The 27,897-nt window shown below is 39.8% G+C and overlaps 5 protein-coding genes across 5 annotated transcripts; 4 read left to right on the forward strand and 1 right to left on the reverse strand.

The window, feature by feature from the left end:
- Window positions 1–1,801: 1,801 nt before the first annotated feature.
- LOC115116604 (gamma-crystallin M3-like) lies at window positions 1,802–2,729 on the forward strand. Its single transcript, XM_029645099.1, has 3 exons — window positions 1,802–1,859; window positions 2,053–2,301; window positions 2,398–2,729. The coding sequence occupies exons 1-3, from the start codon at window positions 1,851–1,853 to the stop codon at window positions 2,677–2,679; spliced, it is 540 nt and encodes a 179-aa protein (XP_029500959.1). The 5' UTR covers window positions 1,802–1,850; the 3' UTR covers window positions 2,680–2,729.
- A 6,134-nt stretch (window positions 2,730–8,863) lies between these two features.
- LOC115116609 (gamma-crystallin M3-like) lies at window positions 8,864–9,914 on the forward strand. The gene is made up of 3 exons (XM_029645102.1): window positions 8,864–8,969; window positions 9,147–9,389; window positions 9,519–9,914. The coding sequence occupies exons 1-3, from the start codon at window positions 8,958–8,960 to the stop codon at window positions 9,816–9,818; spliced, it is 555 nt and encodes a 184-aa protein (XP_029500962.1). The 5' UTR covers window positions 8,864–8,957; the 3' UTR covers window positions 9,819–9,914.
- Window positions 9,915–14,346: 4,432 nt separating this feature from the next.
- On the forward strand, window positions 14,347–15,279 carry LOC115116600 (gamma-crystallin M3-like). Its single transcript, XM_029645094.2, has 3 exons — window positions 14,347–14,427; window positions 14,572–14,814; window positions 14,923–15,279. The coding sequence occupies exons 1-3, from the start codon at window positions 14,416–14,418 to the stop codon at window positions 15,226–15,228; spliced, it is 561 nt and encodes a 186-aa protein (XP_029500954.1). The 5' UTR covers window positions 14,347–14,415; the 3' UTR covers window positions 15,229–15,279.
- A 3,565-nt stretch (window positions 15,280–18,844) lies between these two features.
- LOC115116599 (gamma-crystallin M3-like) lies at window positions 18,845–19,887 on the reverse strand. The gene is made up of 3 exons (XM_029645093.2): window positions 19,797–19,887; window positions 19,334–19,576; window positions 18,845–19,211 (listed from the first exon to the last, which is right to left on the reverse strand). The coding sequence occupies exons 1-3, from the start codon at window positions 19,824–19,826 to the stop codon at window positions 18,906–18,908; spliced, it is 579 nt and encodes a 192-aa protein (XP_029500953.1). The 5' UTR covers window positions 19,827–19,887; the 3' UTR covers window positions 18,845–18,905.
- Window positions 19,888–24,799: 4,912 nt separating this feature from the next.
- Window positions 24,800–25,816, forward strand: LOC115116601 (gamma-crystallin M3-like). Its single transcript, XM_029645096.2, has 3 exons — window positions 24,800–24,906; window positions 25,128–25,370; window positions 25,499–25,816. Exons 1-3 carry the CDS (start codon window positions 24,877–24,879, stop codon window positions 25,772–25,774), a joined length of 549 nt encoding a protein of 182 aa, XP_029500956.1. The 5' UTR covers window positions 24,800–24,876; the 3' UTR covers window positions 25,775–25,816.
- Window positions 25,817–27,897: the final 2,081 nt, after the last annotated feature.

Here is a 27,897-nt window from a genome sequence, read left to right on the forward strand (position 1 = left end):
TAACTTCATTGTTGGTACTAAATTGAACACTTCACACTTAAAATGTACCAAAAGAAAAAACAAATTAAAAAGGATTGCAGTCATTCCTATTTGTACTTGTTTTGATTAAGGATCCCAATTACTTCCTGCCAAGGCAGCAACTACTCTTCCTGGGGTCCAGCAACATTATGGCAGTTATATACAATTAAAAATATTACATGGCATTACATTTCGTAAAACTTTTCACAACACATTAAGTGTGTGCCCCCAGGCCTAGGACTAAAGTACAATATTCCCTAGTCTAAGCTAAATCACTTGGAGTCAATAGTAATGTGTTGAATGCAAGCATTATGTAATATTTAAAAAATGATTCAGTTCAAGAGACGGAGTTATTGTATTTCCTCAAATACCATCAACATAAGCAGGGTTGGGAAAACTTTGTGAACGGATTTAATGAAGATCACTTGGTATCCCATCCTCCCCTAGTGCCATTATTGGCACCAAAGGAATTACAAATATTTCCATTTGATTCTATTTTGTGTTGTGCTTTTTTGACTTATTTTAAGCAAAATACAATGAAGTTCCCGAGGTTTGATATGACTATTTTTACACAAAATTATTGAAAAACATAAGAATTAGATGAAACATTACAACAAAGTAGGTCGAAGAAAAAAAAGAAATATATATATATATATATAAAATAACATTTAAAAAAATAAAACAAAGCAGGTCAATACCAACAGTGATGTAGTGGTAGAAAACAGGTGGGTAAACTCTGTTTGCCGGTCACGGTGAAAAAAGTAACACTCCCTATACTTTCAATGCATTTTTCTGCCAACGGTGGGTAAACTGTTGGGCAAACTGTGTTTACTTGCGTTGACCCTGCACTACACCACTGGATCCCAACCTTAACCAAAGTTAATGCCTTAAAGGGGCAATCTGCAGTTGCTACATCCATTTTTGTACTTATAAATAAGTGATACACACTCCATGATGCTTGAAGAATATAACTTAGAAATGCCCTATGAGCTTAGTTGTCTTACCCGATCAGAACCAAAAACATAAGGTTATTTTACTCTGTTTGTAAACAATGTGAATGTAAACAAACACTGTATAGCTTCAAAACATGGTTAAAACGATAATGTTGATATCATGGATGTTCCGTTCTTGCATCCATAGCTCTGTCTATGATTTTGAGTGGTTACATTTCTCCAGCCCAATCCCTCAGATTTGAATCTTTGTTTTCATTTCAGCAATGTTCTACTTGCGATGTGCTAGACGGCTTGCTCAAGATTGTAGTAAAAAAAAATAGACTGGGGCTAACTTGCTTGATCCTTCCTTGGTCCAGCTTTCTGCTCCTCTGATCGCAGCATCTTAAACACATATTTAATCTTTAAATGATTTCTGGTACCATCCCCAGGGTCCATATACTTCCCCTTCACTCCCCCTTGAAGAATGTGTTTGTTTCATATGATTGTGTTTTGCTTTTTGTGTAATTGATGTGTATATAGATATGTATAATGTAATTTGTGTATACAGATATATATAGTGTCATTTATTTGTTCTTAATTGACTAACCTGTATAAATAAAGGTAAAAACAAAGAAAAGACAGAACAGTCGATACATTCGCTGCCCCCATGCACTTGTTCCCCATAGCGGGTTTCAGTTGGCACTGCCCCAGATGCACACAATCTGGAAAAATAACCATTTACAGACTGATTTAACAAACTTTACAGCACGCTATGCTGTGTTGCTGAGTTAGGCATTAAAAACAATGGACCATAGATCATTTAGCAATCAAGTTGAGTATAAAAGTGACAGGGGAGGATGAGTGAGCAAAGTACCAGTGTTGTCAGTGATAGGAGAAGTCATGGGCAAGGTAGGATAACTATATATATTGTGGACTTCCATGGGTAGGTCAAAGACGCTGACGCAAACAATTCAATAGGTTATTAAGTAAAAATCATGTAAATTCTAAAATACAGAAATGTGAGTGAACACACCTAGATCGAGTTCACATTTATGTATGTGATCATATTTTAATAACTTTATAAAAAAACATATCTTCCTAGATCATCTTCTACGAGGACAAGAACTTCCAGGGTAGTTCCTATGAGGCCAGCAATGATTGCCCTGAGCTGACCTCCCACCTGAGCAGGTGCAACTCCTGCAGGGTTGAGAACGGCTGCTTTATGGTCTACGAGCACCCCAACTTCATGGGACACCAGATGCTGGTCAGAAGAGGAGAGTACCCCGACAACCAGCGGCTGATGGGCATGAGCCAGAGCGACTGCATCAGGTCCAGTCGTATGATCCCCATGGTAAGAAGAACTAACGTGTCATGGTTCAATTCAGTGTGTTGTTTATTTCATTTACCACACATGGATAAGAAATTCCAATCAAATTCCCCAAAACAGCACAAAGGAAACTTCAGAATGAGGATCTACGAGAAGGAGAACTTCGGAGGTCAGATGCATGAGATGATGGACGACTGTGACTCCATCCAGGGGCGTTACGGTATGTCAGACTGCCAGTCCTGCAACGTGATGGACGGCCACTGGCTGATGTACGAGCAGCCCCACTTCAGAGGCAGAATGATCTACCTGAGGCCTGGAGAATACAGGAGCCTGAGGGATATGGGCTTGGGCCCCGTGGACATGAGAATCGGCTCCATCAGACGTATCATAGACTCCTGTTAAACCCCCATCAAACTCCACCTAATCCTAATAAATATATGCTTTTATCTGTTGTAAGACTTTTGCTCTTTTACTCCCTTCACAACACGTGTTCAGTATTGTACTTGTCAAATAGTGTAGACTTCATGTAGGAGCCTTACATCAATAGATAATGCATTAAGACTTCCCTTTCAACCAGATCTCGCATACTTGAGATGTACAATTCATATTTATTTTTTTAAAGGATTGTACTCTAGGTTTGAGAGATGTTCTGGTTAGGGTTCTATCCCGAGAAAATCCCTTTTTCTCCCAGGTAACCCGGTATTTCCCGCCAAAACCAGAAATGTAATTCTAAAGCTTTATAAAGCATTATAAATCATATAAATGTCTAGATTTGATTAGAGCTTTAATCAGCATGATCATAAAAATCTGATGCTATCTGAACCTGGTGTGCCATTTATTAAATACATTATTATGAGCCCTACTAACAACATTTAATGAGCCCAAGCCCAAAGAAGCCCAAATGATTGTGCCGTTATCCAATACATATGTGATATAGGCACATTACGCACGACAGAAAAACATAAAAGCCAATAGATGTAGCAAGCTATATATGTTCTCTTGGGTAAATAAATTAAACAAGCTTCAGTAGGCTAAACTTTTTGAGTATCAACTGTATTACTGTACTGTATTATACTGTATTTTATGGACTGGAATTATACACATCATTCAAACAATGATAAAGAAAAAGAGAAAATGCAATACTGGTGCAGCACATGTTACCTATGAAGGTACAAGTATTGGCTAGCGAATTTGATTTTAATTCTGAAATACTGTATAATAGGGCTTATTTGTAAAATTAGCAGGCTGACGCTTATAATACAGTTGAAGTCGGAAGTTTACGTACACCTTAGCCAACTACATTGAAACTCGGTTTTTCACAATTCCTGACATTTAATCCTAGGAAAAATTCCCTGTCTTAGGTCAGTTAAGATCACCACTTTATTTTAAGAATGTGAAATGTTAGAATAATAGTAGAGAGAATTATTCATTTCAGCTTGTATTTCTTTCATCACATTCCCAGTGGGTCAGAAGTTTACATACATTCAATTAGTATTTGGTAGCATTGCCTTTAAATTGTTTAACCTGGGTCAAACGTTTCAGGTAGCCTTCCACAAGCTTCCCACAAAAAGTGGTGTGAATTTTGGCCCATTCATCCTGACAGAGCTGGTGTAACTGAGTCAGGTTTGCTCACACACACTTTTTCAGTTCTTGCCACAACATTTCTATGGGATTGAGGTCAGGGCTTTGTGATTGCCACTTCAATACCTTGACTTTGTTGTCCTTAAGCCATTTTGCCACAACTTTGGAAGTATGCTTGGGGTCATTGTCCATTTGGAAGACCCATTTTCAGCCAAGCTTTAACTGATGTCTTGAGATGTTGCTTCAATATATCCACCAAATTCTCCTCACTTATTATGCCATCTATTTTGTGAAGTGCACCAGTCCTTCCTGCAGCAAAGCACCCCCACAACATGATGCTGCCACTCCCGGGCTTCACGGATGGGATGGTGTTTTTCGGCTTGCAAGCCTCCCCCTTTTACCTCCAAATATAACAATGGTCATTATGGCCAAACAGTTCTATTATTGTTTCATCAAACCAGAGGACATTTCTCCAAAAAGTACAATATTTGTCCCCATGTGCAGTTGCAAACCGTAGTCTTTTTTGTACTTTTGTACCTGTTTCCAGCATCTTCACAAGGTCCTTTGCTGTTGTTCTGGGATTGATTCACACGTTTCGCACCAAAGTACGTTCATCTCAAGGAGACAGAACGCGTCTCCTTCCTGAGCGGTATGACGGCTGCGTGGTCCCATGGTGTTTATACTTGCGTACTATTGTTTGTACAGATGAACGTGGTACCTTCAGGCGTTTGGAAATTACTCCCAAGGATGAACCAGACTTGTGGAAGTGTACAATTTATTTTCTGAGGTCTTGGCTGATTTCTTTTGATTTTCCCGTGATGTCAAGCAAAGAGGCACTGAGTTTGAAGGTAGTCCTTGAAATACATCCACAGGTACACCTCCAATTGACTCAAATTATGTCAATTAGCCTATCAGAAGCTTCTAAAGCCATGGCATCATTTTCTGGAATTTTCCAAGCTGTTTAAAGGCACAGTCAACTTAGTGTATGTAAACTTCTGACCTACTGGAATTGTGATACAGTGAATTATAAGTGAAATAATCTGTCTGTGAACAATTGTTGGAAAATTACTTGTGTCATGCACAAAGTAGATGTCCTTACCGACTTGCCAAAACTATAGTTTGTTTACAAGAAATTTGTGAGTGGTTGAAAAACGAGTTTTGATGACTTCAACCTAAGTGTATGTAAACTTCCAACTTCAACTGTACCTTTCATAATATTTCCCCGAATGTTATTAGCCTACCTCCTCTTTCTCTCTCTGTTGTTGCTTCATTCCTTTCTCACTTTCAACAGTTAATTGAAATACGTTTCATTGTCCTTATCTTCATCATTCAAATGACATCCTTGAATAATACAGGACGAGAATTAGATGCAAGAAGGCTTTCACTTCTCTTCATGAAGATTGAATGGTTACGGGTCTGAATAAATAACTGCTATATCCGTGAGTTCTATTGGCTGCTGTATTTAACATTCAGCAAAAAAATAGGTTGCGTCCCTGTTCAAATTCTTTATTGATATCAGAAATGCAAGACAAAAATTATGTCTAGCAAGCTATTCTAGTCTAGCTTTTCCGTGAAAGAGAGCTCAGCCGTGCACTGATTTAAAGCAATGAAAGATATTCCAGTTATAGGCTGTTCTAAAACTCTGCAGCTGCAATAAAACATAAAACATCTTTATAATTCAAAAACAAGGTGACCCCCAAATGCCAGATGGAGATGGGTAAATTAGACAAGTATAAGGTCTTTATATTACTATAGCATAGGCTATGCTGCAGCAAATGTAGGCCTACATGTCACAACAACAACAAAAAGTTACCAAGATGAGATGGTAGGTCTACACATGCATAGTGAACTGCACTCCATACTGAGATGGCCTGTCTGTTCCCACCCTGAGCGTTGATGATTCATGCAGAGGCGTTAGAGAAGACAGATTCAGACATGTAATTTAACTGTTCCATTTCACGCCATGCTGTTCATATAAATAATGTATTATAATTGACTGGTTTCACAGTTATTTATCCCGGGAAAAGGACTGGTTTTGGGCGGTAAATCCTTGTAAATCACATAACCAGGTTTTTAAGCCTTGAGACAATTGAAACATAGATTGCAGTCAATAACTGCAATGCTGCTTGGATTTTCATGCTCAACACTTTCCCTAGAATGCTTTAGAAGAAAAAGAAACGCACACCTATTAAGACGAGGTGCTGGCTAGCGGAGTAGAAACTTGAAAATAAAAGATAGCCGCACACTCTTGGAGCTCAGATGCAAAAATGTAATGCCAACGTTTCGACAGCCAAGCTGTCTTCATCAGGGTATAATCACAAACACTGCGGGATGACTCGTTTATATAGTGTCAAAAGACACAGGTGTCTGTAATCATGGCCAGGAGTGGCCTAATATCATTGGTTAATAATCAAATATTAAAATGTCATACAAAGAACAGCATACAAACAAATGGATAGCATACGATCATAGATTAATTTGACTATACAATGGCAAAGTCACAATAATCACAAGAATGGCTTCAGATAAAAGTCTACGTTGAGACCGAAGGGCGCAAGGGCCTTTAAATTAAAGATCCAGGCAGCCTCTCGTTTTAACAATAAATTATCAAGGTCACCCCCTCTCCTAGGGAGGGTGACATGTTCGATGCCAATATAACGCAGAGACGAAATCGAGTGGCCTGCCTCCAAGAAGTGGGCCGCAACTGGATAAGTAAAGTTTTTACACCTAATGGTGCTACGATGCTCTGAGATACGTACTTTTAATTCGCGCTTTGTTTTACCTACATAATTTTTACCACAAGGACAAGTTATAAGATAAATAACTGCCTTAGTGGAGCACGTAATAACACCTTTTATTGGGATCGATTTCCCTGTTTGTGGGTGTTTGAAGGATCTACATTTATAAGTGCCATTGCATTGAGCACAGCCATTACATTTGTAATTTCCATCCAGTAGGGGCGCAAATAGACGTTCTTCAGGAATATCTTGGGGTGGTAAATCAGAGTTTACCAATTGGTCTCTGAGATTTCTGCCCCGCGAGAATATGACCAAGGGAAGGTCCGAAAACACATTACCGAGACTATCATCGGATTTTAGGATGTGCCAATGTTTGTGAACAATTCCCTTCATTTGTTCAGAGCACTTTGAATAGCGGGTAGTTAGAACGCAAGAATGCGTCTTTTTGCGAGACTGACCTTGAAAAAGGTCATGTCTCGTTTTGTTTTGAATTTTCTCAATGGCAATATTAATCTGATCATTCTTGTAGCCCCTCTCCTTGAACTTTCTTTGCGTCTCAGCCATATTTCTGTCGAAATCGGACTGTTTTTTGCAAATTCTTTTGATTTGACAGAATTGGCTGTAGGGCAAACTATTTTTTAAGGGAAGTGGGTGACAACTATCAGCCCTCAACAAACTGTTACGATCAGTAGGTTTCCTGTAAAGATCAGTGTATAGAACATTATCTTCACACAAGATCAGAAGATCAAGAAAACTGATTAGAAGTGTATCAGATTGCATAGTAAATCTCAGATGCTCAGAACAGGAGTTAAGAAAAGCATGGAACGCCTGGAGCTGTTTTGCATCACAAAAATATCATCAATATACCATTTCCAAATAATGATGTGAGGCAAGAATATCAAGAATGCTTTACCACCCAAAGGACATCCAGCCAACTTGACACAACTGTGGGAAGCATCGGATTCAACATGGGCCAGCATCCCTGTGGAACACTTTCGACCCCTTGTAGAGTCCATGTAACAACGAATTGAGGCTGTTCTGAGGGGAAAAGGGAGTGCAACTCAATGTTAGGAAGGTGATCCTAATGTTTTGTTTCCTCAGTATATATTTAAGTATTACAAAAGAGAAGTCAACATGTGGATACAGTATATGTTTAAGTATTACAAAAGAGAAGTCAACATGTGGATACAGTATATGTTTAAGTATTACAAAAGAGAAGTCAACATGTGGATACAGTATATGTTTAAGTATTACAAAAGAGAAGTCAACATGTGGATACAGTATATGGGAAGTTGGACAACAGGTTACTGAAACACCAGACATGTTTTTGTTTGACTCGGTGAGTGTCATATTTTTGTTAACTAACTTTTAAACTAACCCTAACCTTATCCAGTCACTAGCAGGCCTGACCAAAAACTTAACCTAACCCTGACCTTAAACTGGAGCTAGAATACTAGCTAACTAACAGTTGTCCCGCTTCCCAAATGTTCACATGATGACATTTGAGAGTGAAAATAAGAGATTTGACTTTATTGGAGATAAATATTAGTATGTAATCCAAGAGAGTTAGACTGTGTATGGAATGGACATGTTGCTGTTGTAATGTGATCGCGAATAAGGGAGTCTGACAACGTTACTGCTGGTGTAAATGTCCAATGTTTACTTCACCATTAGCATTTCATACGTGGTGCATCTTGTGTCACACTTAATGATGTCCCCATACACCCCACTTATAGTGTACTAGTTCCGGTGTAACCCCCGCACATCTTTAGCCCCCTTCTTTTAATTTGAAACAACAATGTTCAATGTATCTCACAGGCCATCGTTCAACACCCATCTGTCTTCTTGTTTTGGAATGAACATAGTGGCCATACTTGGGATTGGGCTAGGGTTAGGCCAGAATAATGACAAAGTGTTACGTATTTAACAACATATTTCTGAGGAATATGTTTCAGAATGTATTCTACAATAATGAATAAAGACAGACACGAATGTCAAGTTCAATCGCCATATTGCTATAATACCTGATGTAACAAACATATGTTTTTACATCAGTAGAGTCAATAATATACACTATATGTATAATACGTTGTCATGAATGTTTAGAATCTTCTGTTTTACTCTTTATATGTTGAACACAATATGGACACCGATGCACCTGCGACAGAAACGCATACAGAGACAGATAATAACCCTTTGAGTCCACACTGAGCAGTAGGCCCTGTGCTGTGTTGTTGAGTCAGGACTTTACACAATGAGAGGCCACAGATTCTTTGGGTGTTGGACAGGTATAAAAGTTAGGGCTAATACAGACAGGAATTCAGTGCAGTCACAGTGCAGTCCTGAAGAACAAACGTCATCATGATGGGCAAGGTATGAATTTTCCCTCTGTTTCGTCTATCTATATGTGATAAACTGTTTGACAACAATTTCATGTCAGACATAGTTTTGGGGTAAATGTAGTTCAAGTTCAATTTTGATTTAGTTAATTATCTATTGTAGCTTCTCTCTTCATGACAGTATTACTCACAGACTCTATGTCATCCCCAGATCATCTTCTACGAGGACAAGAACTTCCAGGGTCGTTCCTATGAGACCAGCTCCGACTGCCCTGAGTTGACCTCCCACCTGAGCAAGTGCCACTCCTGCAGGGTTGAGAGTGGCAACTTCATGGTGTACGATCGCCCCAACTTCATGGGAAACCAGTACTTCATGAGGAGGGGAGAGTACTCTGACTACCAGAGTATGATGGGAATGAGGGAATGCATCAGGTCCTGTCGCATGATCCCCATGGTAGGTTGAACATAGATTAATCTTTGAAAATAAAGTATGTTTTGATGGTGGTATTCTCATACAAAATGAGTTTGTTAATCATTTAACTGATCAATAAAGTAACCCTATGATGTTCTTTCCTCCTAACAGCACCGTGGAAACTACAAGATGAGGATCTATGAGAGGGAGAACTTCGGAGGTCAGATGCACGAGATGATGGACGACTGTGACTCCATCCAGGAGCGTTACCGTATGTCAGACTGCCAGTCCTGCAACGTGATGGACGGCCACTGGCTGATGTACGAGCAGCCCCACTTCAGAGGCAGGCAGATGTACATGAGGCCTGGAGAGTACAGGAGCTTCAAGGATATGGGCATGGGAGGCATGGGCAGCATGAGTGGCATGAGGTGCATGAGCATGAGGCGTATCATGGACAACATGTCTATGTAAATGCTCCAATGTTTAATGAAAAATGTATTTCTGTTTGGTCTCTGTGGGACGATTCATGAAAGGTTAAAAAAATAAAAAAATAAAACCAAAATCTGAGTTTGAGTGATTTGTTATCAGTAACATGGTATATTTACTTTAATTTAAATACCACATAAAATGTTTTTAAAAATCATAACTATCTACTACATACTAATACAAAATATATTGTTATACAAAAAAGCAAGAAATAAAATACGTACAAATAATAAGAAAATAATATAAAGAGTGAAAAGGGAGCATTTTTGTGCTTTTGAAAAGGAACAACATTTTTCTTCAAAATACTTATTCGAGTTTCTGAGACATGGTTACTTAACCTACATTTACAGAAAAAAATGTAGTTGAATTTTATTTACTTCAACATAATTACATCTATAACAATTGGTCTATAATTAAAAACATAAATTAATTTTACAAGTTAGCTAGTTTCATCACCATAAAATAGTTGCTTACAATACTTTTATCAAAATAGTTTGTGAATTGTGACGTAGAAGTCCGTCACTGGCAGCATTTGGTTCTTTAACGCACGCACACATTCATCACTCCTCCCTGCTCAGTTATAAGATAAGTTAACCATGTGGGTCAACACACAAATTAACTTATGTCTTAGTACATACATTTCACACTTGTCAGTGTTCATATTTAAGATAAGCGATATGTATTATACTTATCTATGTTGTGGATGAGCGCATTGTTTGTTTGTTTGTTTGTTCTGTTCCTCTCAATCTCTATCTCTGTAGCTTCCGGGTATGCTGGATAAGGACCCGAGCAAAGGGAATTGGGCTGACTTTGTAGTGCCTGTCCCAAATGGCTCATTAATCTAAATGTGCATATTGAAAGACACTGTCAGTAGTGGTGTCATTTTGTAAATGTTATGTTGTGATATTGTTTCATAAACATGTTGCAATGTATATACTTTAGTATGTTTGTTTAGTTAAATGGAAAATGTAGGTGTGTATAGGTAATTGCTTAATTAATTAATTAGTGTTAATTGTTCTGATGGGAGGGGCTAGCCCTACAAAATGAGCCTCTCTTTCAGTTCATGGAGAGGCATTTGGGATTGAGCTGTGGATGGGGTAGCATTGGTTTTAGCTGTCCCATAAGGTACATGTTTGATGGCAATACTGTTGTTTTTGTTCCGGAATCACTTTGTAAATAAACACCCTGAAGCGCAGAAGAACTTTTGCGTCTCCGCCATCTTTTTATTTTGATAGAGGTTAGGTTTTCCAGTATAGCCTTCTGGCCGACTCTACGTGACATGAATAAATGGATTGTCGAGTACTATAGGAAGGCACAAGGACTACCTTAAAGGTGCAATATGCAGAAATCGCATGCAATTTCCTGGTTGCAAAAATTCTAATAGTTTGCCTAATTTCAGTTTTTTTTGACAGTGTTGAAAATCATTATTCAATCTAAACCGCTGTGAAATATATTTTCTATATCCAAAATAATTGGATTTTCAGCTGTTTGAATGCTGGTGTACATGGTGTACGCAAAAACTAAACTTAATGGGGAGCATAGAAATAGCACATATAGAACAGATCTACTGCTTCTTAGACTTGCTTTCAATCAAAATTAAAGATCTATAAATCACACAAATTGCAGTTATTGCTCTTGCTAAGAAGCTATGTTTGTTTATTTTTGAACATTTTAATTGAAAACAATCACAAGAAGTTACTTAATTGTTACCTAGAAATGATTTGATATTGAGATAAAAAAAAAATAGCTGCATTGGACCTTTAATGAAGGCAAATAATTAGACATGTAATATGTCCTGAAGATTTGAACAGTTGCCTGTTAAAAAATAACTTTAGCATGTTTTGTGTTAAACTCTCCGCGGTTACACCAGCAGTGGTGAAATGGGGAGGGGGACGTGGAAGTGGGATTTCACAAAGTGAAAATCTCTGTTATTAGTTGTTACTGGCTGATAAGATGTCAAACAATCTTACCATAAAAATATTAACTGTTTCAACTTTAAAAGATTAGTTACCAGACTTAAATAAAATGTTATGTTGTCTATTATTCATTTTTTTCCAATCTCAATTTTTGATAGCATTTCAACAAAGCAGTGTATTACGTATCTATATTTCAAAGTTACCCTGCTGCCTTTATGTTAAGAAAAGTTGTTCAAATAACTGATGCAAAGAAAAACGTTAAGTTGCCAACAACGGAGCGGTTATGTACAGTAGCTTCAACTTCAACAAAATATACCATTATTAATCCTCAAATCAGACAATACATACAATTTTCCAACACCATCAAGTGCATAAATCTTCACCACTTACAGTGCATTTGGAAAGTAATTCAGAAACCTTGACTTCTTCCACATTTTGTTACGTTACAGCCTTATTCTAAAATTTAATAAATTGTTTTTTTCCCCTCATCAATCTACACACAATACCCCATAATGACAAAGCAAAAACAGTTTTTTAATATATTTTTTTGCAAAATTATTTAAAAAAATAATAAACTGAAATATCACATTTGCACAGGGGCGCATCTTAATTTAAGAAGTGTGGGGGGGGGGGACATATTATATATACATACAGAAATTGCTCTTTGCTAAGAATGAATTTTCGTTTCATTTTGACCATTTTAATTTAAAACAATCACAGTAAGGTACTTAATTGTTACCCAGAAATGATTTGATATTGAGATAGAAATGGCTGCATTGGGCCTCCTTAAGAGTATTGACGCACCCGAGAGTAACATAATTTTAAAAATCCCCATCAAAATCCATCAGTTTTAATCCTCAGCATTTTCCTATGTCGGCCTTCTGCATCTATGGTGGAAGGTGGCCGAGCTACAGCGAAGTAAGTCAGACCATGAGACTTCCCTAAAATCGGTCTTCTCACGAAAACGTCTGCAGCATCAGAAAAAGAGGAGACTCCCACGAACACGATGGTGTTCTCCGTTTTGCTCTACGACCCCCACAAGTGTCACGGGACTCGTCTGAAGGTAACCCAAACAAATGAATGGAGGTAGTTTTGTGCCAACAAAAATAAAGGGTGAAATACGTATGTGTATAAAAAAATAACGACTCTTTTTTTCTATTTATGAATGTGTTATTCAATGCACTTCTATGCACTATAGTAGTAAAGGCCAAATGTGTACCTAAAGGGGTCCTAAAATTCTAAATCAAATAGCTAAATGATCCATCCAACTTAAAACAATTCCATATGTTATCTTATGCTGCAGACGTTTTCGTTAGAAGACCGATTTTAGGGAAGTCTCATGGTCTGACTAACTTCGCTGTAGCTCGACCACCTTCCACCATAGATGCAGAAGGCCGACGTAGGAAAATGCTGAGGATTAAAACTGATGGATTTTGATGGGGATTTTTAAATCATGTTACTCTTCATCCCATTCATCCCTCCCAACGGCTTAGACTTTTAGAGGTTGAAGCAAATATAGTATAATGATTAGGCAATAACAAAAACCAAAGGCCAGAATAAAACATCCTAAAGCAAGGTTTCCAAGACTACAGAATATGTTACAGTGTTCTACGAGGGCTTAATCCTAATTTAACGCCTTAGCTTCGACTTTCACAAAAGTCATACACTGAATTGGAGTTTTGAGTTATAGATTGAGGTATGCAAGCAGAATTCAAGTTATCATTCTGCCCCAGGAAATGATGTATAGTGGTCCTGTGTGACTCATTTGGTAGGAGCACGTCCATAGCAACGTCAGGGTCGTGGGTTCAGCTGCTCCTGGGGTCACCCATGTGAAAATGCATTCTTTCACTGATGAAAGTCGCTTTGGACAGAAGTGTCTGCTGAATAGCAAATACCATGTTATAATTCATATGAACACTGCAGTGATAAATATGGGGAATTCAAGCTATCTTACACCTCGAATACAGAGGAAATGAGGCAGTGAACTATAGGGAAGATTATAGGTCAACTTTTATGGTTGAATGAGGGAAATATATCATTAATACATTTATAATCAATTATAAATGTTCTGGCAATTTCATTTTCTTTAAGAGTGACTATTTAACGACACTGTAATATGTATCTATTAATATCATATCCATCAAACTATGTGATTGTTATCTATTTTCTTAACTCATTTGTTTGCATCTATACACAGTAGTTAACTGGCATGTGAAACCAAAATGAAAGCTGTTGGTATAGATTTATATTATTTTTATTTTTATCTATAGCATTAAAAATGAACTTTTAAAAATGAAAATTGTATTTTTACCTATAGCATTAAACATGAACTCAAGCAAAAGAACACTTTTACTGAACATGTTTCACTAAATACCTGGTGTGTTTTGAAATGTGTAAAACAGACCATTGTATACTGCTTTGAAAAGCTCAGTTGTATTGACTTCTAAATGGAAAAACCCATTCTAAAGTCTTCTAGGGACCCAGTCACATGGAAATGTAGGGAAAGCACTTCAGCACTCTACAGGCCTCTATACTGTGTTGCTGGGTCAGGGGTTTACACAATGGGACACACAGATTCTTTGGGTTAGGTCAGGTATAAAAGTAAGTGTTAAAACAGGCAGGACACCAGTAAAGCAGCAGCACAGCTCAAAGAAACAACCGCAACCATGATGGGCAAGGTAGGCAGAGTGTTTCATCCTATAATTTTAAGTTGTACGTTTAATGCTTGACTAATGGCTGGTTAAGGAAATCATAATTGCAATAGCTTTCAAAATGTTTATTTGCTAATAATATCTCCATGTATTTTATTGTTGTGTTTTCAGATCATCTTCTACGAGGACAAGAACTTCCAGGGTCGTTCCTATGAGACCAGCCAGGACTGCCCCGACATGTCCTCCTACCTGAGCAGGTGCCACTCCTGCAGGGTTGAGAGCGGCAACTTCATGGTGTACGATCGCCCCAACTACATGGGAAACCAGTATTTCATGAAGAGGGGAGAGTACTCTGACTACCAGAGTATGATGGGAATGAATGACTGCATCAGGTCCAGCCGCATGATCCCCATGGTTGGTTGAAAATAGAATAATCTTGTTATTGAAAATAAAACTCTCCTATTACACAAGTTTAACATATAATTTCTCTGATCAATGAAACCTGTTTTTTCCTCCTAACAGCACCGTGGAAATTACAAGATGAGGATCTACGAGAGGGAGAACTTCGGAGGTCAGATGCACGAGATGATGGACGACTGTGACTCCATCCAGGAGCGTTACCGTATGTCAGACTGCCAGTCCTGCAACGTGATGGACGGCCACTGGCTGATGTACGAGCAGCCCCACTTCAGAGGCAGGCAGATGTACATGAGGCCTGGAGAGTACAGGAGCTTCAAGGATATGGGCATGGGAATGGGAGGCATGGGCAGCATGAGTGGCATGAGGTTCATGAGCATGAGGCGTATCATGGACAACATGTCTATGTAAATTCCTCAAATGTATGAAAATTGTTGAATAAATTGTTTTCAAATTCTATAACTGCTAAATTGTCTTCTTTTGTGATTATTACACTCAGAGCACTCCATGTTTAAGCCTTTCACTATTTCACTCCCTACATCTTTAACATTTCAAAGTTTATGTGTACTGTAGACATGAATGTGTACAATAGATGAATGCTGTATGTAAAATAATATCCAGTGATATCTCAGATCTTTACATGCTATTTTGCGATGCACAATTTTAAGGATTTTCAAAGAAACTTTCAAAATCAAAATAACAGACTAAAACAATGATTATAGGGTGAGAGGAACAGTGGCAACAATTCATTTGCATTTTTTTTGTTTACAAAATCGTATATCTATGAAACCAGTCAAGGTGTAATTACACATATCGCAAACAAGTATAAAAGTTGTAAGTACTATGTATCAATGTGTAGCTACAGTGCCTAGTGAAAGTCTACACATCCCTTGCAAAACCTTATAATGTAATCCAAAAATATAATTATATTAGATGTTTGTCCTACTGAAGTACACAACCTACTCCACATGTTCAAAGTAAGACAAAAATTATAGAATATTTTCCAAATTAATTCCAAATTAATTGTTCTATTTTATTTTGTATTAGGAACATTTTCTATAATTTTTCTTTCATTTTGAAAAAGAGAAGGTTGTGTAGATTGGTAGGAAAAATATAAAATGCATGTATTTAGCTACACATTTAGGTACACACTTAGGTGCAGTAGGTACAGTACACATTAGGTACACATTTATGTACAGTACACATTTAGGTCTACATTTAGGTACAATACACATTTACAGTAGGTACAACTGCGACCTGGCCAAGATAAAGCAAAGCAGTGCAACACAAACAACAACACAGAGTTACACATGGAATAAACAAACATACAGTCAATAATACAATAGAAAAAGTCTATATACAGTGTGTACAAATGAGGTAGGATAATGGCAGAAAGGCAATAAATAGGCCATAGTGGCGCAATTATTACATTATGACAAATTAAACACTGGGGTGATAGATGTGCAGAAGATGAGTGTACAAGTAGAGATACTGGGGTGCAAAGGAGCAAAATAAATAAAATAGATAACAGAATGGGGATGACGTAGTTGGATGGGCTAATTACAGGTGGGCTATGTACAGGTGCAGTGATCTGTTAGCTGCCCTGACAGCTGGTGCTTAAAGCTAGTGAGGGAGATATTAGTCTCCAGCTTCAGAGATTTCTGCAGTTCGTTCCAGTCATTGGCAGCAGGGAACTGGAAGGAAAGGCGGCCGAAGGAGAAATTTTGATTTGGGGGTGACCAGTGAAGTATACCTGCTGGAGCGCGTGCTACGGGTGGGTGCTGCTATGGTGAGATAAGGCAGGGCTTTATCTAGCAGAGACTTGTAGATGACCTGGAGCCAGTGGGTTTGGCGACGAATATGAAGCGAGGGCCAGCCAACGAGAGCATACAGGTCGCAGTGGTGGGAAGTATATGGGACTTTGGTGACAAAACAGATGGCACTGTGATAGACTGCATCCAATTTGTTGAGTAGAGTGTTGGAGGCTATTTTGTAAATGACATTGCCGAAGTCAAGGATCGGTAGGATGGTAGGATGGTATGTTTGGGAGCATGAGTGAAGGATGCTTTGTTGCCAAATAGGAAGCCGATTCTAGATTTAATTTTGGATTGGAGATGCTTAATCTGAGTCTTGAAGGAGAGTTTACAGTCTAACCAGACACCTAGGTATTTGTAGTTGTAGTCAGAACCGTCCAGAGTAGTGATGCTGGACGGGCGGGCAGGTGTGGGCAGCGACCGGTTGAAAAGCATGCATTCAGTTTTACTTGCATTTAAGAGCAGTTGGAGGCCACGGAAGGAGTGTTGTATGGCATTGAAGCTCGTCTGGAGGTTAGTTAACAGAGTGTCCAACGAAGGGCCAGAAGTATACAGAATGGTGTCGTCTGCGTAGAGGTGGAACAGAGAGTCACTAGCAGCAAGAGCAACATCATTGATGTATACAGAGAAGAGAGTCGGCCCGAGGATTGAACCATGTGGCACCCCCATAGAGACTGCCAGAGGTCCAGACAACAGGCCCTCCGATTTGACACACTGACCTGTCTGAGAAGTAGTTGGTGAACCAGGCGAGGCAGTCATTTGAGAAACCAAGGCTGTTGGTTGTGGTAAGAATGTGGTGATTGACAGCGTCGAATCCTTGGCCAGGTCGATGAATACAGCTGCACATTATTGTCTCTTATCGACGGCGGTTATGATATCGTTTAGGACCTTGAGCGTGGCTGAGGTGCACCCATGACCAGTTCGGAAACCAGATTGCATAGCGGAGAAGGTACGTTGGGATTCAAAATGGTCAGTGATCTGTTTGTTAACTTGGCTTTCGAAGACCTTAGAAAGGCATGGGAGGATAGATATAGGTCTGTAGCAGTTTGGGTCTAGAGTGTCTCCTCTTTGAAGAGGGGGATGACCGCGGCAGCTTTCCAATCTTTGGGGATCTCAGACAATACGATAGAGGTTGAACAGGCTAGTAATAGGGGTTGCAACAATTTCGGCGGTTAATTTTAAAAAGAGGGGGTCCAGATTGTCTAGCCCGGCTGATTTGTAGGGTCCAGATTTTGCAACTCTTTCAGAACGTCAGCTATCTGAATTCGGGTTTAGGAGAAATAGGGGAGGCTTGGGCAAGTTGCTGTGGGGATTGCAGGGCTGTTGACCGGGTTAGGGGTAGCTAGGTGGAAAGCATGGCCACCCGTAGAAAAATGCTTATTGAAATTCTCAATTATCGCTTCTTGAAATTCTACATTTTTAACACATTTAGGTACAATACACATATAGGTACACATTTAGGTACAGTACACATTTATTTAGGTAAACATTTATGTAAAGCACAAATGTAGATACAGTACACTACACATTTAGGTACAAATGTAGGTACTGTACACAGTAAGGTATATATGTAGGTACACATTTAGGTACACATTGTTACATAGTACTTATTTTCTTCTACTTTTATACTTACTTTTGTAGATATTAGATAAGGAAACGAATGCTAATTAATTGTGGCTCACATTCCCCTCACCCTATATTTATTGTTTTCGATAACTGTTACCTTGATTTTGAAAGTTTGTTTATTTGAAAATCCTTAAAATTGTGCACTGCAAAATAGCATGGCAGGTTTGAGTAATATGTTCTAAATTAAAGATCTGAGATATCACTGGATATTATTTTACATCTCGCCTACAGTACATTAGGCTCCCAAGTGGCGCAGCGGTTTAAGGCAATGCATCTTCAATGCTTGAGGTGTCACTGCAGACACTCTGGTTCGATTCCAGGCTGCATTACATCCGGATGTGATTGTGAGTCCCATAGGGTGGCGCACAATTGGCCCAGCATTGTCCGGGTTTGGCAGGTGTAGGCCGTCATTGTAAATAAGAATTTGTTCTTAACTGACTTGCCTAATTAAATAAAGTTTTTTTTAAATCTACTGTACATAATCATATCTACACAGAAACTTTGAAATGTTAAAGATGTGGGGAGTGAAATAGTGAAACACTCAAACATGAAATGCTCTGACTAAAAGCATCACAAACAGAAGACAATTTAGCAGTTTTGAAATTGGAACAAATTTAATCAACAATGTTCATACAACATTTGAAGAATTTACATAGACATGTTGTCCATGATACGCCTCATGCTCATGAACCTCATGCCACTCATGCTGCCCATGCCTCCCATTCCCATGCCCATATCCTTGAAGCTCCTGTACTCTCCAGGCCTCATGTACATCTGCCTGCCTCTGAAGTGGGGCTGCTCGTACATCAGCCAGTGGCCGTCCATCACGTTGCAGGACTGGCAGTCTGACATACGGTAACGCTCCTGGATGGAGTCACAGTCGTCCATCATCTCGTGCATCTGACCTCCGAAGTTCTCCCTCTCGTAGATCCTCATCCTGAAGTTTCCACGATGCTGTTAGGAGGAAAGAACAGGTTTCCTTGTTCAGATAAATTATTTATAAACTTGTGTGATATGAGAGATTTCTAATTCAATGACAAGATTATTCTAGTTTAAGATTAAATATCTCAACCTACCATGGGGATCATGCGGCAGGACCTGAAACCATCGCCCATTCCCATCATACTCTGGTAGTCTGAGTACTCTCCCCTCTTCATGAAGTGCTGGTTTCCCATGTAGTTGGGGCGCTCGTACATCATGAAGCATCCACTCTGGACCCTGCAGGATTGGCACCTGCTCATGTAGGAGGAAATGTCGGGGCAGTCGGAGCTGCACTCATAAGAGCGGCCCTGGAAGTTTCTGTCCTCGTAGAAGGTAGCCTGAAAATAAAATAGAATAATTTATTGAAATTAAACAATTGTACAAAACAAACATTTGAGATACATTTGCGATTCTATTCAGTCAGAATGGTAACCAGGTTATCGGGATAAGTACAACTATCATGTTGTAGTTTAGGGTGCTAGAGCATTACAGCCTTTTTGTTGAACAATCTATGAAAATGAAAGAATAAGTTTAAAAAATAAACTTCCCCGTGCTTACCCTGCCCATGTTCATGCTGGTGTTGGACATGTTTGCTCACTGTACTGCTGGTTGCTGCTCCTGAACTGACTTCCTACCGGGTTTAACCCTTTCTTTTATACCTGACCAAACCTAAAGAATCCCTAGCTCCATTGTTCAAACCCCTGACCCAGCACCATGCTATAGAGGCGTACTGAGGCCACATTTCCAGGGACTGGATCCCTCACTGTCTTTAGAAAGGCTGCTTCTCAATTGGCTGTTTCTCAAACAAAGTAACATAAAGATTTTTGAGAGTAGCTAGTAACAGCCTTGAAATGGAAGGTTCTCCATACATTGAGCATTACTTTAAAAAAAAAAGATTGTACACGATTTATGACATTTAAAAGAAATCACACATATTGACTTAAATGGGAAATGTACAGTTGAAACAATAACAAAGCACACCTCTGTTTTGGTAAAAAGCTGAAAGATGTGCCTGGAGAAATGTAATCACTCTCAGATTCATAGACAGAGCTCTGGATTTAAGAACTGACTATCCAATATATGATAATTACTGTTTTAAACATGTTTGGAGGCTATACAGCATTTGTTCACATGTATAATATTTACAAACATTGGATTCAAACAAGCTCATATTGTGGACTCTGATGGGGTACAACAGTTAAACTAAGGTCATGATGCATTTATAAGTTATATTCTTCAAGAATCAATATATATTTTGTTCAAAGTGGCTTAACGTAGACCGACATTCCTACTCATTGAAATTACGTGGAAACAACATTGATTCAACCAGTGTGTGCCTAGTGGATACCCAGTGTGTGCCTAGTGGATACCCAGTGTGTGCCTAGTGGGTAACCAGCGTGTGGCTAGTGGGTACCCAGTGTGTGCCTAGTGGGTAACCAGTGTGTGCCTAGTGGGTAACCAGTGTGTGCCTAGTGGGTAACCAGTGTGTGCCTAGTGGGTAACCAGTGTGTGCCTAGTGGGTAACCAGTGTGTGCCTAGTGGGTAACCAGTGTGTGCCTAGTGGATAACCAGTGTGTGCTAGTGGGTAACCAGTGTGTGCCTAGTGGGTAAGTGGGTAACCAGTGTGTGCCTAGTGGGTAACCAGTGTGTGCCTAGTGGGTAACCAGTGTGTGCCTAGTGGGTAACCAGTGTGTGTGCCTAGTGGGTAACCAGTGTGTGCCTAGTGGGTAACCAGTGTGTGCCTAGTGGGTAACCAGTGTGTGTGTGTGCCTAGTGGGTAACCAGTGTGTGCCTAGTGGGTAACCAGTGTGTGCCTGCCAGTGTGTGGGTAAACCAGTGTGTGCCTAGCCTAGTGGGTAACCAGTGTGTGCCTAGTGGGTAACCAGTGTGTGCCTAGTGGGTAACCAGTGTGTGCCTAGTGGGTAACCAGTGTGTGCCTAGTGGGTAACCAGTGTGTGCCTAGTGGGTAACCAGTGTGTGCCTAGTGGGTAACCAGTGTGTGCCTAGTGGGTAAACCAGTGTGTGCCTAGTGGGTAACCAGTGTGGGTAACCAGTGTGTGCCTAGTGGGTAACCAGTGTGTGCCTAGTGGGTAACCAGTGTGTGCCTAGTGGGTAACCAGTGTGCCTGTAGGTAACCAGTGTGTGCCTAGTGGGTAACCAGTGTGTGTGTGTGCCTAGTGGGTAACCAGTGTGTGCCTAGTGGGTAACCAGTGTGTGCCTAAACCAGTGTGTGCCTAGTGGGTAACCAGTGTGTGCCTAGTGGGTAACCAGTGTGTGCCTAGTGGGTAACCAGTGTGTGCCTAGTGGGTAACCAGTGTGTGCCTAGTGGGTAACCAGTGTGTGCCTAGTGGGTAACCAGTGTGTGCCTAGTGGGTAAACCAGTGTGTGCCTAGTGGGTAACCAGTGTGTGCCTAGTGGGTAACCAGTGTGTGCCTAGTGTGCCTAGTGGGTAACCAGTGTGTGCCTAACCAGTGTGTGCCTAGTGGGTAACCAGTGTGCCTAGTGGGTAACCAGTGTGTGCCTAGTGGGTAACCAGTGTGTGCCTAGTGGGTAACCAGTGTGTGCCTAGTGGGTAACCAGTGTGTGCCTAGTGGGTAACCAGTGTGTGCCTAGTGGGTAACCAGTGTGTGCCTAGTGGGTAACCAGTGTGTGCCTAGTGGGTAACCAGTGTGTGCCTAGTGGGTAACCAGTGTGTGCCTAGTGGGTAACCAGTGTGTGTGTGCCTAGTGGTAACCAGTGTGTGCCTAGTGGGTAACCAGTGTGTGCTAGTGGGTAACCAGTGTGTGCCTAGTGGGTAACCAGTGTGTGCCTAGTGGGTAACCAGTGTGTGCCTAAACCAGTGTGTGCCTAGTGGGTAACCAGTGTGTGCCTAGTGGGTAACCAGTGTGTGCCTAGTGGGTAACCAGTGTGTGCCTAGTGGGTAACCAGTGTGTGCCTAGTGGGTAACCAGTGTGTGCCTAGTGGGTAACCAGTGTGTGCCTAGTGGGTAACCAGTGTGTGCCTAGTGGGTAACCAGTGTGTGCCTAGTGGGTAACCAGTGTGTGCCTAGTGGGTAACCAGTGTGTGCCTAGTGGGTAACCAGTGTGTGCCTAGTGGGTAACCAGTGTGTGCCTAGTAGGTAACCAGTGTGTGCCTAGTGGGTAACCAGCTAGTGGGTAACCAGTGTGTGCCTAGTGGGTAACCAGTGTGTGCCTAGTGGGTAACCAGTGTGTGCCTAGTGGGTAACCAGTGTGTGCCTAGTGGGTAACCAGTGTGTGCCTAGTGGGTAACCAGTGAATACATCATTAAAAGTGAGTTGTTACTTAACTATCCTTTATAGTTGATAACTGTGATACTAAATACATTTGTATAAAACTTACAATTGTATTATGTATTTCTAAATCAAAGACATCAGTAATGTATTAATTTGTTAATTAAATATATTGAATGATTTAATTAAATATATTGAATGTTAATTAAATAGATTTAAAATACCCAATGCAGCCGTTTTTGTCTCAATATCACATCATTTCTGGGTAACAATTAAGTACTTTACTGTGAAGCATGGTGGTGGCAGCATCATGCTGTTGGGATGCTATCCTGCGGCAGGGACTGGGAGACCAGTCAGTATCAAGGCAAAGATGAATGGAGCAAAGTATAGAGAGATCCTTGATGAAAACCTGCTCCAGAGTGCTCAGGACCTCAAACTGTGGCAAAGGTTCACCTTCCAACAGGACAACGACCCTGAGCACACAAACAAGACAATGCAGGAGTGGCTTCGCGACAAGTCTCTGAATGTCCTTGAGTGATCCACCCAAAGCCCTGACTTGAACCCGATTGAAAATCTCTGGAGAGACCTGAAACTAGCTGTGCTGCAACGCTCCCCATCCAACCTGACAGAGCTTGAGAGGATCTGCAGAGAAGAATTGGAGAAACTCCCCAAATACAGGTGTGCCAAGAAGACTTGAGACTTTAATCACTGCCAAAGGTGCTTCAACAAAGTACGGAGTAAAGGGTCTGAATACTTATGTAAATGTGATATTTCTGTTTTTTGTTTTTTTAAATATGCAAAAAATTCGAAAAAAAGTTTTTGGCTTCATCATTATGGGGTATTGTGTGTAGATTGATGAGGGGATGTTTTTTTCATTAAGGCTATGAGGTAAAAAAAAAATGAGGAAAAAGTCAAGGGGTCTGAATACCTTCCCAATGCACTGTACAAATAACAGGAAATTGGCAACACCAAAAAAATGCAGGACGTAACATATCATACTAAATATATTATGAAATGTAATATGTGAAGAGATATCTGATATTACACAACTATATTCAAATGTCTGTTTTTTTATTTTAAGAAACATACAACATAGTGTGCTAAAAGCCTTATATTTTACATCTGGGAACTTTTATTTGAATACTTTTTTGAGATATCTTCAGAATTACAGACAATGCATCATTGACGTTATTAAGGTGACTTTGTGCTACTTAATTATGCTATTTTAAAGAGGAAGGAAGGATAAGCAAGCATATACAATCTGCCAAGTCACTGAACAAATGTAGCTGATTTACAATACTTCCGAGGGACTCACTGCACAACCCCATAGTTAACAATCACAACCCCGAGAGAAGCTCGGAGAAGCTGTGGGAGGAGCCAGAACCAATTTGTTTGCTGAGTCACAAGGTGTACCCAGAGCCACTTTATAGTATTAGATGGATTTTACATGTATGTAATTTAGCAGACATTCTTATTCAGAGCCGTTTACAGGAGCAATTGGGGTTAAGTGCATTGCTCAAGAGCACATTGACAGATTTTTCACCTAGTCAGAGCAGAGATTTGAATTTCTGACCTTTCTGTTGCTGGCCCGACACTCTTAACCACTAGGCTACCTGCTTCCTCACGGTTTACCCAGTATCGTGGGCAGCAGCAAACACAGGAAATACAGAGGCAAACAGTTTGTCCAACTGTTCTAATTTAAAGATGACCAAAATACACACCTTGTAGTTTAATTTCCAGTGTTCAATGTGCTTCATAACAAGCCAGACAAAGTTGTTTTCTAGCTTGCTAGTCTGGTAACATTTTCTATCAGATAGCTACAGTATCAAACGTTAGCTATCATAGCACCATTCTTTATAGTTCAGGATTAGATTCAATCTTCATCCAGGAACCCTGTCTACAGTGAAACAGAGAGATCTGTTTATTTACTTAGATATACACTGAGTGTACAAAACAAGAACACCTTCCTTATATTGAATGTATGTATGTAGAGCAGAGGCCGAAAAAGTCTTCAAAGATTCTGACAGCAAGCAGGACTAAAATGTTAACAGTGACATCAGCTTTAGGGAGCAGTAATTTGGTGGTCAATAATGGTTGCAATTGAAATAAGCTGTGCAGGGGATTTTAGCACATATTTATGGTTTAAGGAGAGATCAACTGGTGATAATCTAGTGGCCATCGATGGTTACAATAGGACCTGAGGGATCCAGTCCCTGGAAATGTGGACGTCACCTCAGTGGCCTCAATAGGCCTCTATAGCATGGTGCTGGGTCAGGGGTTTAAACAATGGAGCAAGGGATTCTTTAGGTTTGGTCATGTATAAAAGAAAGGGTTAAACCTGGTAGGAAGTCAGTTCAGGAGCAGCAACCAGCAGTACAGTGAGCAAACATGTCCAACACCAGCATGAACATGGGCAGGGTAAGTACGGGGAAGTTAATTTTTTAAAACTTATTCTTTAATTTTCATAGATTGTTCTACAAAAGGGCTGTAATGCTCTAGCACCCTAAACTACAACATGATAGTTGTACTTATCCCGATAACCTGGTTACCATTGTGACTGAATAGCATCGCAAATGTATCTCAAATGTTTGTTTTGTACAATTGTTTAATTTCAAGAAATGATTATTTTTTATTTTCAGGCCACCTTCTACGAGGACAGAAACTTCCAGGGCCGCTCTTATGAGTGCAGCTCCGACTGCCCCGACATTTCCTCCTACATGAGCAGGTGCCAATCCTGCAGGGTCCAGAGTGGATGCTTCATGGTGTACGAGCGCCCCAACTACATGGGAAACCAGTACTTCATGAAGAGGGGAGAGTACTCTGACTACCAGAGTATGATGGGAATGAGCGATGGTTTCAGGTCCTGTCGCATGATCCCCATGGTAGGTTGAACATAGATTCATCTTTGAAAATAAAGTATGTTTGGTGGTGGTATTCTCATACAAAATGAGTTTGTTAATCATTTCACTGATCAATAAAGTAACCCTATGATGTTCTTTCCTCCTAACAGCACCGTGGAAACTACAAGATGAGGATCTATGAGAGGGAGAACTTCGGAGGTCAGATGCACGAGATGATGGACGACTGTGACTCCATCCAGGAGCGTTACCGTATGTCAGACTGCCAGTCCTGCAACGTGATGGATGGCCACTGGCTGATGTACGAGCAGCCCCACTTCAGAGGCAGGCAGATGTACATGAGGCCTGGAGAGTACAGGAGCTTCAGAGAGATGGGCATGAGTGGGATGAAGTTTATGAGCATGAGGCGTATCACTGATATGTGTTAGATATCTTATATTGACCAAATAAAAGTGATTAGTAATCCGTAACATTTGAGTGTGTTACATTATTTCAATATTTTGGTATTTGGGCGTAAGCAGTATTAGGTTCATAGGCATGATGTGTATCATTGACTCATGCTACTATATACTATAAACCATTAAATATATAGTTTGCTACTACAAATAAACCATTGAATAAAATAATTCACAAACCTATTTAAGTGATTTTAAGCCCTTTTTCTACTTACTCAGAGTCAGATGAACTCAAATCAAATCAAATGAACTCTGACTAATCTCACATGCTGGCTGTTTCGGTAGACTTCCAGTCATAGCACTAACGCTAGTTCAACTACCATAGACATAAACTTTTCATCCATCAGTTCATTTGACTCTGGGTAAGTAGAAAAGGTCTTTAATTCGCAAAGTCTCACACGATCCCTTTAATGTATCCCTTTTTAAGTGTGACAACAAATGTACCTACTGATTAATAAATGTCATATAATGTACTGTACTGCATGTTGTATCATGTTAGCATAATTGGTCTCAGCTATATGACAATGATTGCAGGTGTGTGAACAAGAAATCAAATCTAATAACATTTGATTTTATTTTATTTCTTGTTCACACACCTGCAATCATTGTCATATAGCTGAGACCAATTATGCTAACATGATACAACATGCAGTACAGTATCTAGAGGATCATTGGCAATATGATTAGCTGAACAGCTTCATTGACTCGCAAATACGTTTGGGTAACACTTTATTTGAAGAGTGCCTACAAAAGGTCTTCATCATATTACATTTATTAAGCGTACATAACAGACGACGTTTTGAATAGAAATATACATACTGATATACAATATTTTAGCATCAAACCAGAATTTTCTCAGGGACATTAAAGGCCACGTGGCTGGTCGCTCTTTGGAAACCATTCCACACAGTTGCTCACTGAGCAACAACTAATCATTATTGTTTTGAAAAGACATAGTCAATCGTTCAATAATATTATTATTATTTTAGAAAAAATTTTATCTTTAATTTACAATCTGTAGAAGCTATGAGAATAGAAATGTTCAGGACTTTTGTGAAGCATCACAGCACAGTTGAAAAATACATGGCAAATAGAAATCCAAAATGGATGGTGTTGAGAGATAGATGGGAGGGGTTGAATGAAGCTGAAGGGTGGGACTGGATGGTGTTGAGAGATAGATGGGAGGGGTTGAATGAAGCTGAAGGGTGGGACTGGATGGTGTTGAGAGATAGATGGGAGGGGTTGAATGAAGCTGAAGGGTGGGACTGGATGGTGTTGAGAGATAGATGGGAGGGGTTGAATGAAGCTGAAGGGTGGGACTGGATGGTGTTGAGAGATAGATGGGAGGGGTTGAATGAAGCTGAAGGGTGGGACTAATAACAACAAGATAACAAATGTCTGAGAGATAGATGGGAGGGGTTGAATGAAGCTGGGGTCTGTGAAATGTATAATGAAGCTGAAGGGTGTACAAAACTGAAGGGTGAGACTGGATGGTGTTGAGAAAAAGCAAGGGTGGGACTAATAACAACAAGATAACAAATGTCTGTATACGGGGTCTGTAAAATGTATATATGTACAAAACCTTTGTGAAAAAGCAGTTACAAATAGAAATCAAACTGGATGAACATCAGAAATTGAGGAAGGCCAGGACTAAAAACAAACAAAATATAACTATTGTAAAATAGACTGTCTGTAAAATGTGTATAGTATGTATAAACTGAAAGAAGAAGTCTACTGTAAGTGTTAGTGTTTATTAGTTTACTCCAATTAGGCGAGGGGTGGTAGGGTTTTCAGGGAATAAAAAAGGTATATTCTAAAAAAAAGTGTGTATGTATATGTCTATGTATATGCAGTAGAAGTCGGAAGATTACATACACTTAGGTTGGAGTCATTAAAACGAGTTTTTAGACCACTCCACAACTTCCAGAAAATTATGTCATGGCTTTAGAAGCATCCGAGAGGCTAATTGACATCAGAAGACAATTGAGCCAATTGGAGGAGTACCTGTGGATGTATTTCAACGCCTACCTTCAAACTCAGCGCCTCTTTGCTTGACATCATGGGAAAATCAAAAGAAATCAGCCAAGACCTCAGAA

The sequence above is a fragment of the Oncorhynchus nerka genome, linkage group LG1 (assembly GCF_034236695.1).
Source record: "Oncorhynchus nerka isolate Pitt River linkage group LG1, Oner_Uvic_2.0, whole genome shotgun sequence".
In the NCBI taxonomy this organism is placed as follows: Eukaryota; Metazoa; Chordata; class Actinopteri; order Salmoniformes; family Salmonidae; genus Oncorhynchus; species Oncorhynchus nerka.